At 57.7% G+C, this 12,271-nt stretch overlaps 1 protein-coding gene across 2 annotated transcripts in view; it reads left to right on the top strand.

Moving 5' to 3' along the window:
* The window catches only part of LOC137309991 (rho-related BTB domain-containing protein 2-like), a 207,299-nt gene that overhangs the window by 152,769 nt on the left and 42,259 nt on the right, over positions 1-12,271 (top strand). For both annotated transcript variants that reach the window (XM_067978062.1, XM_067978002.1), the window contains exon 5: positions 2,625-2,775. In XM_067978062.1, the coding sequence (XP_067834163.1) occupies positions 2,625-2,775 (151 nt within the window). The remainder of the gene's footprint in view (positions 1-2,624; positions 2,776-12,271) is intronic.

The following is a 12,271-nucleotide window of genomic DNA, read 5'->3' as shown; positions in this document are numbered from 1 at the left end:
AAAAACTGAAAGTGGGGATATTGTCATTGACAATGGGGAAATGGCGGACATGTTGAACAATTACTTTGCGTCAGTATTTACAGTAGAAAAAGAGGATAGCATGCCGGAAATCCCAAGAAAACTAATATTGAATCGGGGACAGGGACTCGATAAAATTAACATAAGTAAAGCAACAGTAATGAAGAAAATAATCGCACTAAAGAGTGACAAATCCCCAGGACCAGATGGTTTCCATCCCAGGGTTTTAAAGGAAGTAGGTGAGCACATTGCAGATGCCCGAACTATAATCTTTCAAAGTTCTCTAGATTCATGAACTGTCCCTCTGGATTGGAAAATTGCACATGTCACTCTGCTTTTTAAGAAAGGAAAGAGAGGAAAACCAGGGAATTATCGACCAGTTCGTCTAACATCTGTTGTGGGGAAATTGCTGGAGTCTATAATTAAGGATAGGGTGACTGAACACCTCGAGAATTTTCAGTTAATCAGAGAGAGCCAGCATGGATTTGTGAAAGGTCGGTCGTGCCTGACAAACCTGATAGAATTTTTTGAAGAGGTGACTAAAGTAGTGGACAGGGGAATGTCAATGGATGTTATTTATATGGACTCCCAGAAGGCATTTGATAAGGTCCCACATAAGAGACCGTTAGCTAAGATAGAAGCCCATGGAATCGAGGGAAAAGTACGGACTTGGTTAGGAAGTTGGCTGAGCGAAAGGCGACAGAGAGTAGGGATAATGGGTAGGTCCTCACATTGGCAGGATGTGACTAGTGGAGTCCCGCAGGGATCTGTCTTGGGGCCTCAATTATTCACAATATTTATTAACGACTTAGATGAAGGCATAGAAAGTCTCATATCTAAGTTTGCTGATGACACAAAGATTGGTGGCATTGTAAGCAGTGTAGATGAAAACATAAAATTACAAAGTGATATTGATAGATTAGGTGAATGGGCAAAACTGTGGCAAATGGAATTCAATGTAGACAAATGTGAGGTCATCCACTTTGGATCAAGAAAGGATAGAACAGGGTACTTTCTAAATGGTAAAAAGTTAAAAACAGTGGATGTCCAAAGGGACTTAGGGGTTCAGGTACATCGATCATTGAAGTGTCATGAACAGGTGCAGAAAATAATCAATAAGGCTAATGGAATGCTGGCCTTTATATCTCGAGGACTGGAGTACAAGGGGGCAGAAGTTATGCTGCAGCTATACAACACCCTGGTTAGACCGCACCTGGAGTACTGTGAGCAGTTCTGGGCACCGCACCTTCGGAAGGACATATTGGCCTTGGAGAGAGTGCAGCGTGGGTTTACTAGAATGATACCCGGACTTCAAGGGTTAATTTACGAGGAGAGATTACACAAATTGGGGTTGTATTCTCTCGAGTTTCGAAGGTTAAGTGGTGATCTGATCAAAGTTTATAAGATATTAAGGGGAACAGATAGGGTGGATAGAGAGAAACTATTTCCGCTGGTTGGGGATTCTAGGAGTAGGGGACACAGTCTAAAAATTAGAACCAGACCTTTCAGGAGCGAGATTAGAAAACATTTCTACACACAAAGGGTGGTAGAAGTTTGGAACTCTCTTCCACAAACGGCAATTGATACTAGCTCAATTGCTAAATTTAAATCTGAGATCGATAGCTTTTTGGCAACCAAAGGTATTAAGGGATTTGGGCCAAAGGCAGGTATATGGAGTTAGATCACAGATCAGCCATGATCTTATCAAATGGCGGAGCAGGCACGAGGGGCTGAATGGCCTACTCCTGTTCCTATGTTCCTATTTCTTCACTCAGAGGGTGGTGAACCTGTGGAATTCTCTACCACAGAAGGCAGTGGAGGCCAAGTCATTAGATGTATTCAAGAAGGAGATAGATATATTTCTTAATGCTAAAGGGATCAAGGGATATGGGGAAAAAGCGGGAACAGGGTGCTGAATGGCGGAACAGGCCCGAAGGGCCGAATGGCCTCCTCTTCGTCCTAATTTCTATGTCATGTTTGAGGGTGTGGAGGGTGATTTGTCCTCGAGTGGGATGTTTGAGGGTGTGGAGGGTGATTTGTCCTCGAGTGGGATGTTTGAGGGTGTGGAGGGTGATTTGTCCTCGAGTGGGATGTTTGAGGGTGTGGAGGGTGATTTGTCCTCGAGTGGGATGTTTGAGGGTGTGGAGGGTGATTTGTCCTGGAGTGGGATGTTTGAGGGTGTGGAGGGTGATTTGTCCTGGAGTGGGATGTTTGAGGGTGTGGAGGGTGATTTGTCTTGGAGTGGGATGTTTGAGGGTGTGGAGGGTGATTTGTCCTCGAGTGGGATGTTTGAGGGTGTGGAGGGTGATTTGTCCTGGAGTGGGATGTTTGAGGGTGTGGAGGGTGATTTGTCCTGGAGTGGGATGTTTGAGGGTGTGGAGGGTGATTTGTCCTCGAGTGGGATGTTTGAGGGTGTGGAGGGTGATTTGTCCTCGAGTGGGATGTTTGAGGGTGTGGAGGGTGATTTGTCCTCGAGTGGGATGTTTGAGGGTGTGGAGGGTGATTTGTCCTGTCTGGGATGTTGGTCCTTCTCGATGTGTTGGACTGTGCCTCACGCTTGTTTGTCTGTAAATGGTGTAACGCTGTTTTCTGCTCCCCTCCGTCAGGTCCCGTTTCCCGACAGCAGCTTGTCCTGTCTGCGAGTCGTGCTGGAGTTTTTATACACAGGCCAGTTGGTATTGAGTCACCAGGTGGATGCTGTTGAACTGCTCGTATTGGCCGACCGTCTCTGCCTGCCCAGGCTCGTCGCACTGACAGGTAAATACCAACTGCTGTGCACACCCAGCGAGTACTGAGGGAGGGTCCCATCCTCACACAGGCAGCGAGGGAGGGTCCCCGCCCTCACACAGGCAGCGAGGGAGGGTCCCCGCCCTCACACAGGCAGCGAGGGAGGGTCCCGCCCTCACACAGGCAGCGAGGGAGGGTCCCCGCCCTCACACAGGCAGCGAGGGAGGGTCCCACCCTCACACAGGCAGCGAGGGAGGGTCCCCGCCCTCACACAGGCAGCGAGGGAGGGTCCCGCCCTCACACAGGCAGCGAGGGAGGGTCCCCGCCCTCACACAGGCAGCGAGGGAGGGTCCCCGCCCTCACACAGGCAGCGAGGGAGGGTCCCCGCCCTCACACAGGCAGCGAGGGAGGGTCCCGCCCTCACACAGGCAGCGAGGGAGGGTCCCCGCCCTCACACAGGCAGCGAGGGAGGGTCCCACCCTCACACAGGCAGCGAGGGAGGGTCCCCGCCCTCACACAGGCAGCGAGGGAGGGTCCCGCCCTCACACAGGCAGCGAGGGAGGGTCCCCGCCCTCACACAGGCAGCGAGGGAGGGTCCCCGCCCTCACACAGGCAGCGAGGGAGGGTTCCCGCCCTCACACAGGCAGCGAGGGAGGGTCCCGCCCTCACACAGGCAGCGAGGGAGGGTCCCCGCCCTCACACAGGCAGCGAGGGAGGGTCCCGCCCTCACACAGGCAGCGAGGGAGGGTCCCGCCCTCACACAGGCAGCGAGGGAGGGTCCCCGCCCTCACACAGGCAGCGAGGGAGGGTCCCGCCCTCACACAGGCAGCGAGGGAGGGTCCCGCCCTCACACAGGCAGCGAGGGAGGGTCCCGCCCTCACACAGGCAGCGAGGGAGGGTCCCCGCCCTCACACAGGCAGCGAGGGAGGGTCCCCGCCCTCACACAGGCAGCGAGGGAGGGTCCCCGCCCTCACACAGGCAGCGAGGGAGGGTCCCGCCCTCACACAGGCAGCGAGGGAGGGTCCCCGCCCTCACACAGGCAGCGAGGGAGGGTCCCCGCCCTCACACAGGCAGCGAGGGAGGGTCCCCGCCCTCACACAGGCAGCGAGGGAGGGTCCCGCCCTCACACAGGCAGCGAGGGAGGGGCCCCGCCCTCACACAGGCAGCGAGGGAGGGTCCCGCCCTCACACAGGCAGCGAGGGAGGGACGCCATTGTGTGTGTGACGGGGTGAGGGGGTCGGGATTGTCTGTGTGACGGGGTGAGGGGGTCGGGATTGTCTGTGTGACGGGGTGAGGGGGTCGGGATTGTCTGTGTGACGGGGTGAGGGGGTCGGGATTGTCTGTGTGACGGGGTGAGGGGGTCGGGATTGTCTGTGTGACGGGGTGAGGGGGTCGGGATTGTCTGTGTGACGGGGTGAGGGGGTCGGGATTGTCTGTGTGACGGGGTGAGGGGGTCGGGATTGTCTGTGTGACGGGGTGAGGGGGTCGGGATTGTCTGTGTGACGGGGTGAGGGGGTCGGGATTGTGTGTGTGACGGGGTGAGGGGGTCGGGATTGTGTGTGTGACGGGGTGAGGGGGTCGGGATTGTCTGTGTGACGGGGTGAGGGGGTCGGGATTGTCTGTGTGACGGGGTGAGGGGGTCGGGATTGTCTGTGTGACGGGGTGAGGGGGTCGGGATTGTGTGTGTGACGGGGTGAGGGGGTCGGGATTGTCTGTGTGACGGGGTGAGGGGGTCGGGATTGTCTGTGTGACGGGGTGAGGGGGTCGGGATTGTGTGTGTGACGGGGTGAGGGGGTCGGGATTGTCTGTGTGACGGGGTGAGGGGGTCGGGATTGTCTGTGTGACGGGGTGAGGGGGTCGGGATTGTCTGTGTGACGGGGTGAGGGGGTCGGGATTGTCTGTGTGACGGGGTGAGGGGGTCGGGATTGTGTGTGTGACGGGGTGAGGGGGTCGGGATTGTCTGTGTGACGGGGTGAGGGGGTCGGGATTGTCTGTGTGACGGGGTGAGGGGGTCGGGATTGTGTGTGTGACGGGGTGAGGGGGTCGGGATTGTCTGTGTGACGGGGTGAGGGGGTCGGGATTGTCTGTGTGACGGGGTGAGGGGGTCGGGATTGTCTGTGTGACGGGGTGAGGGGGTCGGGATTGTCTGTGTGACGGGGTGAGGGGGTCGGGATTGTCTGTGTGACGGGGTGAGGGGGTCGGGATTGTGTGTGTGACGGGGTGAGGGGGTCGGGATTGTGTGTGTGACGGGGTGAGGGGGTCGGGATTGTCTGTGTGACGGGGTGAGGGGGTCGGGATTGTCTGTGTGACGGGGTGAGGGGGTCGGGATTGTCTGTGTGACGGGGTGAGGGGGTCGGGATTATCTGTGTGACGGGGTGAGGGGGTCGGGATTGTCTGTGTGACGGGGTGAGGGGGTCGGGATTGTCTGTGTGACGGGGTGAGGGGGTCGGGGTTGTCTGTGTGTGACGGGGTGAGGGGGTCGGGATTGTCTGTGTGACGGGGTGAGGGGGTCGGGATTGTCTGTGTGACGGGGTGAGGGGGTCGGGATTGTCTGTGTGACGGGGTGAGGGGGTCGGGATTGTCTGTGTGACGGGGTGAGGGGGTCGGGATTGTGTGTGTGACGGGGTGAGGGGGTCGGGATTGTGTGTGTGACGGGGTGAGGGGGTCGGGATTGTGTGTGTGACGGGGTGAGGGGGTCGGGATTGTGTGTGTGTGACGGGGTGAGGGGGTCGGGATTGTCTGTGTGACGGGGTGAGGGGGTCGGGATTGTCTGTGTGACGGGGTGAGGGGGTCGGGATTGTCTGTGTGACGGGGTGAGGGGGTCGGGATTATCTGTGTGACGGGGTGAGGGGGTCGGGATTGTCTGTGTGACGGGGTGAGGGGGTCGGGATTGTCTGTGTGACGGGGTGAGGGGGTCGGGATTGTCTGTGTGACGGGGTGAGGGGGTCGGGATTGTGTGTGTGACGGGGTGAGGGGGTCGGGATTGTCTGTGTGACGGGGTGAGGGGGTCGGGATTGTCTGTGTGACGGGGTGAGGGGGTCGGGATTGTCTGTGTGACGGGGTGAGGGGGTCGGGATTGTGTGTGTGACGGGGTGAGGGGGTCGGGATTGTGTGTGTGACGGGGTGAGGGGGTCGGGATTGTCTGTGTGACGGGGTGAGGGGGTCGGGATTGTCTGTGTGACGGGGTGAGGGGGTCGGGATTGTCTGTGTGACGGGGTGAGGGGGTCGGGATTGTCTGTGTGACGGGGTGAGGGGGTCGGGATTGTCTGTGTGACGGGGTGAGGGGGTCGGGATTGTCTGTGTGACGGGGTGAGGGGGTCGGGATTGTGTGTGTGACGGTGTGAGGGGGTCGGGATTGTGTGTGTGACGGGGTGAGGGGGTCGGGATTGTGTGTGTGACGGGGTGAGGGGGTCGGGATTGTGTGTGTGACGGGGTGAGGGGGTCGGGATTGTGTGTGTGACGGGGTGAGGGGGTCGGGATTGTGTGTGTGTGACGGGGTGAGGGGGTCGGGATTGTGTGTGTGACGGGGTGAGGGGGTCGGGATTGTCTGTGTGACGGGGTGAGGGGGTCGGGATTGTGTGTGTGACGGGGTGAGGGGGTCGGGATTGTCTGTGTGACGGGGTGAGGGGGTCGGGATTGTCTGTGTGACGGGGTGAGGGGGTCGGGATTGTCTGTGTGACGGGGTGAGGGGGTCGGGATTGTGTGTGTGACGGGGTGAGGGGGTCGGGATTGTGTGTGTGTGACGGGGTGAGGGGGTCGGGATTGTCTGTGTGACGGGGTGAGGGGGTCGGGATTGTGTGTGTGACGGGGTGAGGGGGTCGGGATTGTGTGTGTGACGGGGTGAGGGGGTCGGGATTGTCTGTGTGACGGGGTGAGGGGGTCGGGATTGTCTGTGTGACGGGGTGAGGGGGTCGGGATTGTGTGTGTGACGGGGTGAGGGGGTCGGGATTGTCTGTGTGACGGGGTGAGGGGGTCGGGATTGTGTGTGTGACGGGGTGAGGGGGTCGGGATTATCTGTGTGACGGGGTGAGGGGGTCGGGATTGTGTGTGTGACGGGGTGAGGGGGTCGGGATTGTCTGTGTGACGGGGTGAGGGGGTCGGGATTGTCTGTGTGACGGGGTGAGGGGGTCGGGATTGTCTGTGTGACGGGGTGAGGGGGTCGGGATTGTCTGTGTGACGGGGTGAGGGGGTCGGGATTGTCTGTGTGACGGGGTGAGGGGGTCGGGATTGTCTGTGTGACGGGGTGAGGGGGTCGGGATTGTCTGTGTGACGGGGTGAGGGGGTCGGGATTGTCTGTGTGACGGGGTGAGGGGGTCGGGATTGTGTGTGTGACGGGGTGAGGGGGTCGGGATTGTCTGTGTGACGGGGTGAGGGGGTCGGGATTGTCTGTGTGACGGGGTGAGGGGGTCGGGATTGTGTGTGTGACGGGGTGAGGGGGTCGGGATTGTGTGTGTGACGGGGTGAGGGGGTCGGGATTGTGTGTGTGACGGGGTGAGGGGGTCGGGATTGTGTGTGTGACGGGGTGAGGGGGTCGGGATTGTGTGTGTGACGGGGTGAGGGGGTCGGGATTGTGTGTGTGACGGGGTGAGGGGGTCGGGATTGTGTGTGTGACGGGGTGAGGGGGTCGGGATTGTGTGTGTGACGGGGTGAGGGGGTCGGGATTGTGTGTGTGACGGGGTGAGGGGGTCGGGATTGTGTGTGTGACGGGGTGAGGGGGTCGGGATTGTCTGTGTGACGGGGTGAGGGGGTCGGGATTGTCTGTGTGACGGGGTGAGGGGGTCGGGATTGTCTGTGTGACGGGGTGAGGGGGTCGGGATTGTGTGTGTGACGGGGTGAGGGGGTCGGGATTGTGTGTGTGACGGGGTGAGGGGGTCGGGATTGTCTGTGTGACGGGGTGAGGGGGTCGGGATTGTCTGTGTGACGGGGTGAGGGGGTCGGGATTGTCTGTGTGACGGGGTGAGGGGGTCGGGATTGTCTGTGTGTGACGGGGTGAGGGGGTCGGGATTGTCTGTGTGTGACGGGGTGAGGGGGTCGGGATTGTCTGTGTGACGGGGTGAGGGGGTCGGGATTGTCTGTGTGAGGGGGTCGGGATTGTGTGTGTGACGGGGTGAGGGGGTCGGGATTGTCTGTGTGACGGGGTGAGGGGGTCGGGATTGTCTGTGTGACGGGGTGAGGGGGTCGGGATTGTCTGTGTGACGGGGTGAGGGGGTCGGGATTGTCTGTGTGTGACGGGGTGAGGGGGTCGGGATTGTGTGTGTGACGGGGTGAGGGGGTCGGGATTGTCTGTGTGACGGGGTGAGGGGGTCGGGATTGTGTGTGTGACGGGGTGAGGGGGTCGGGATTGTCTGTGTGACGGGGTGAGGGGGTCGGGATTGTCTGTGTGACGGGGTGAGGGGGTCGGGATTGTCTGTGTGACGGGGTGAGGGGGTCGGGATTGTGTGTGTGACGGGGTGAGGGGGTCGGGATTGTGTGTGTGACGGGGTGAGGGGGTCGGGATTGTCTGTGTGACGGGGTGAGGGGGTCGGGATTGTGTGTGTGACGGGGTGAGGGGGTCGGGATTGTGTGTGTGACGGGGTGAGGGGGTCGGGATTGTCTGTGTGACGGGGTGAGGGGGTCGGGATTGTCTGTGTGACGGGGTGAGGGGGTCGGGATTGTCTGTGTGACGGGGTGAGGGGGTCGGGATTGTCTGTGTGACGGGGTGAGGGGGTCGGGATTGTCTGTGTGTGACGGGGTGAGGGGGTCGGGATTGTCTGTGTGACGGGGTGAGGGGGTCGGGATTGTGTCTGTGTGTGACGGGGTGAGGGGGTCGGGATTGTCTGTGTGACGGGGTGAGGGGGTCGGGATTGTGTGTGTGACGGGGTGAGGGGGTCGGGATTGTCTGTGTGACGGGGTGAGGGGGTCGGGATTGTGTGTGTGACGGGGTGAGGGGGTCGGGATTGTGTGTGTGTGACGGGGTGAGGGGGTCGGGATTGTCTGTGTGACGGGGTGAGGGGGTTGGGATTGTGTGTGTGACGGGGTGAGGGGGTCGGGATTGTGTGTGTGACGGTGTGAGGGGGTCGGGATTGTCTGTGTGACGGGGTGAGGGGGTCGGGATTGTCTGTGTGACGGGGTGAGGGGGTCGGGATTGTCTGTGTGACGGGGTGAGGGGGTCGGGATTGTCTGTGTGTGACGGGGTGAGGGGGTCGGGATTGTCTGTGTGACGGGGTGAGGGGGTCGGGATTGTGTCTGTGTGTGACGGGGTGAGGGGGTCGGGGTTGTGTGTGTGACGGGGTGAGGGGGTCGGGATTGTCTGTGTGACGGGGTGAGGGGGTCGGGATTGTCTGTGTGACGGGGTGAGGGGGTCGGGATTGTCTGTGTGACGGGGTGAGGGGGTCGGGATTGTGTGTGTGACGGGGTGAGGGGGTCGGGATTGTGTGTGTGACGGGGTGAGGGGGTCGGGATTGTGTGTGTGACGGGGTGAGGGGGTCGGGATTGTGTGTGTGACGGGGTGAGGGGGTCGGGATTGTCTGTGTGACGGGGTGAGGGGGTCGGGATTGTCTGTGTGAAGGGGTGAGGGGGTCGGGATTGTCTGTGTGACGGGGTGAGGGGGTCGGGATTGTCTGTGTGACGGGGTGAGGGGGTCGGGATTGTCTGTGTGACGGGGTGAGGGGGTCGGGGTTGTGTGTGTGACGGGGTGAGGGGGTCGGGATTGTCTGTGTGACGGGGTGAGGGGGTCGGGATTGTCTGTGTGACGGGGTGAGGGGGTCGGGATTGTGTGTGTGACGGGGTGAGGGGGTCGGGATTGTGTGTGTGTGACGGGGTGAGGGGGTCGGGATTGTGTGTGTGACGGGGTGAGGGGGTCGGGATTGTCTGTGTGACGGGGTGAGGGGGTCGGGATTGTGTGTGTGACGGGGTGAGGGGGTCGGGATTGTGTGTGTGACGGGGTGAGGGGGTCGGGATTGTGTGTGTGACGGGGTGAGGGGGTCGGGATTGTGTGTGTGACGGGGTGAGGGGGTCGGGATTGTCTGTGTGACGGGGTGAGGGGGTCGGGATTGTCTGTGTGACGGGGTGAGGGGGTCGGGATTGTCTGTGTGTGACGGGGTGAGGGGGTCGGGATTGTCTGTGTGACGGGGTGAGGGGGTCGGGGTTGGGGAGTGGTCCAGAAATGTCCTTGCCTCGTTCTGTGATGGGGGAGTGAAGGAGACCAGACCAGGTATTATTGGAGGTGGGATTTGTTTGGTTGTATTGGTATCGGACCCCTCCCTGCTCACAGGTCCGTAGTCCTAACACACGCGTCCATTCGAGGTTTCTTCAGGTCTGTTGTGTGACTGCAGGAATCTGGTGAATCACAGAGGGACGGTGTTTCAGACAGAGTCTGGATTTAGAATCACAGAGGGACGGTGTTTCAGACAGAGTCTGGATTTAGAATCACAGAGGGACGGTGTTTCAGACAGAGTCTGGATTTAGAATCACAGAGGGACGGTGTTTCAGACAGAGTCTGGATTTAGAATCACAGAGGGACGGTGTTTCAGACAGAGCCTGGATTTAGAATCACAGAGGGACGGTGTTTCAGACAGAGTCTGGATTTAGAATCACAGAGGGACGGTGTTTCAGACAGAGCCTGGATTTAGAATCACAGAGGGACGGTGTTTCAGACAGAGTCTGGATTTAGAATCACAGAGGGACGGTGTTTCAGACAGAGCCTGGATTTAGAATCACAGAGGGACGGTGTTTCAGACAGAGTCTGGATTTAGAATCACAGAGGGACGGTGTTTCAGACAGAGCCTGGATTTAGAATCACAGAGGGACGGTGTTTCAGACAGAGTCTGGATTTAGAATCACAGAGGGACGGTGTTTCAGACAGAGTCTGGATTTAGAATCACAGAGGGACGGTGTTTCAGACAGAGCCTGGATTTAGAATCACAGAGGGACAGTGTTTCAGACAGAGCCTGGATTTAGAATCACAGAGGGACAGTGTTTCAGACAGAGTCTGGATTTAGAATCACAGAGGGACGGTGTTTCAGACAGAGCCTGGATTTAGAATCACAGAGGGACAGTGTTTCAGACAGAGTCTGGATTTAGAATCACAGAGGGACAGTGTTTCAGACAGAGCCTGGATTTAGAATCACAGAGGGACGGTGTTTCAGACAGAGTCTGGATTTAGAATCACAGAGGGACGGTGTTTCAGACAGAGTCTGGATTTAGAATCACAGAGGGACGGTGTTTCAGACAGAGCCTGGATTTAGAATCACAGAGGGACGGTGTTTCAGACAGAGTCTGGATTTAGAATCACAGAGGGACGGTGTTTCAGACAGAGCCTGGATTTAGAATCACAGAGGGACAGTGTTTCAGACAGAGCCTGGATTTAGAATCACAGAGGGACGGTGTTTCAGACAGAGTCTGGATTTAGAATCACAGAGGGACGGTGTTTCAGACAGAGCCTGGATTTAGAATCACAGAGGGACGGTGTTTCAGACAGAGTCTGGATTTAGAATCACAGAGGGGCGGTGTTTCAGACAGAGCCTGGATTTAGAATCACAGAGGGACAGTGTTTCAGACAGAGTCTGGATTTAGAATCACAGAGGGACAGTGTTTCAGACAGAGCCTGGATTTAGAATCACAGAGGGACAGTGTTTCAGACGGAGCCTGGATTTAGAATCACAGAGGGACGGTGTTTCAGACAGAGTCTGGATTTAGAATCACAGAGGGACGGTGTTTCAGACAGAGTCTGGATTTAGAATCACAGAGGGACAGTGTTTCAGACAGAGTCTGGATTTAGAATCACAGAGGGACGGTGTTTCAGACAGAGTCTGGATTTAGAATCACAGAGGGACGGTGTTTCAGACAGAGTCTGGATTTAGAATCACAGAGGGACGGTGTTTCAGACAGAGTCTGGATTTAGAATCACAGAGGGACGGTGTTTCAGACAGAGCCTGGATTTAGAATCACAGAGGGACAGTGTTTCAGACAGAGTCTGGATTTAGAATCACAGAGGGGCGGTGTTTCAGACAGAGCCTGGATTTAGAATCACAGAGGGACGGTGTTTCAGACAGAGTCTGGATTTAGAATCACAGAGGGACGGTGTTTCAGACAGAGTCTGGATTTAGAATCACAGAGGGACGGTGTTTCAGACAGAGTCTGGATTTAGAATCACAGAGGGACGGTGTTTCAGACAGAGTCTGGATTTAGAATCACAGAGGGACGGTGTTTCAGACAGAGCCTGGATTTAGAATCACAGAGGGACGGTGTTTCAGACAGAGCCTGGATTTAGAATCACAGAGGGACGGTGTTTCAGACAGAGTCTGGATTTAGAATCACAGAGGGACGGTGTTTCAGACAGAGTCTGGATTTAGAATCACAGAGGGACGGTGTTTCAGACAGAGTCTGGATTTAGAATCACAGAGGGACGGTGTTTCAGACAGAGCCTGGATTTAGAATCACAGAGGGACGGTGTTTCAGACAGAGTCTGGATTTAGAATCACAGAGGGACGGTGTTTCAGACAGAGTCTGGATTTAGAATCACAGAGGGACGGTGTTTCAGACAGAG

Source organism: Heptranchias perlo, chromosome 1, assembly GCF_035084215.1.
Source record: "Heptranchias perlo isolate sHepPer1 chromosome 1, sHepPer1.hap1, whole genome shotgun sequence".
Classification (NCBI taxonomy): domain Eukaryota; kingdom Metazoa; phylum Chordata; class Chondrichthyes; order Hexanchiformes; family Hexanchidae; genus Heptranchias; species Heptranchias perlo.
This window is presented reverse-complemented; position numbering and strand designations above follow the sequence as displayed.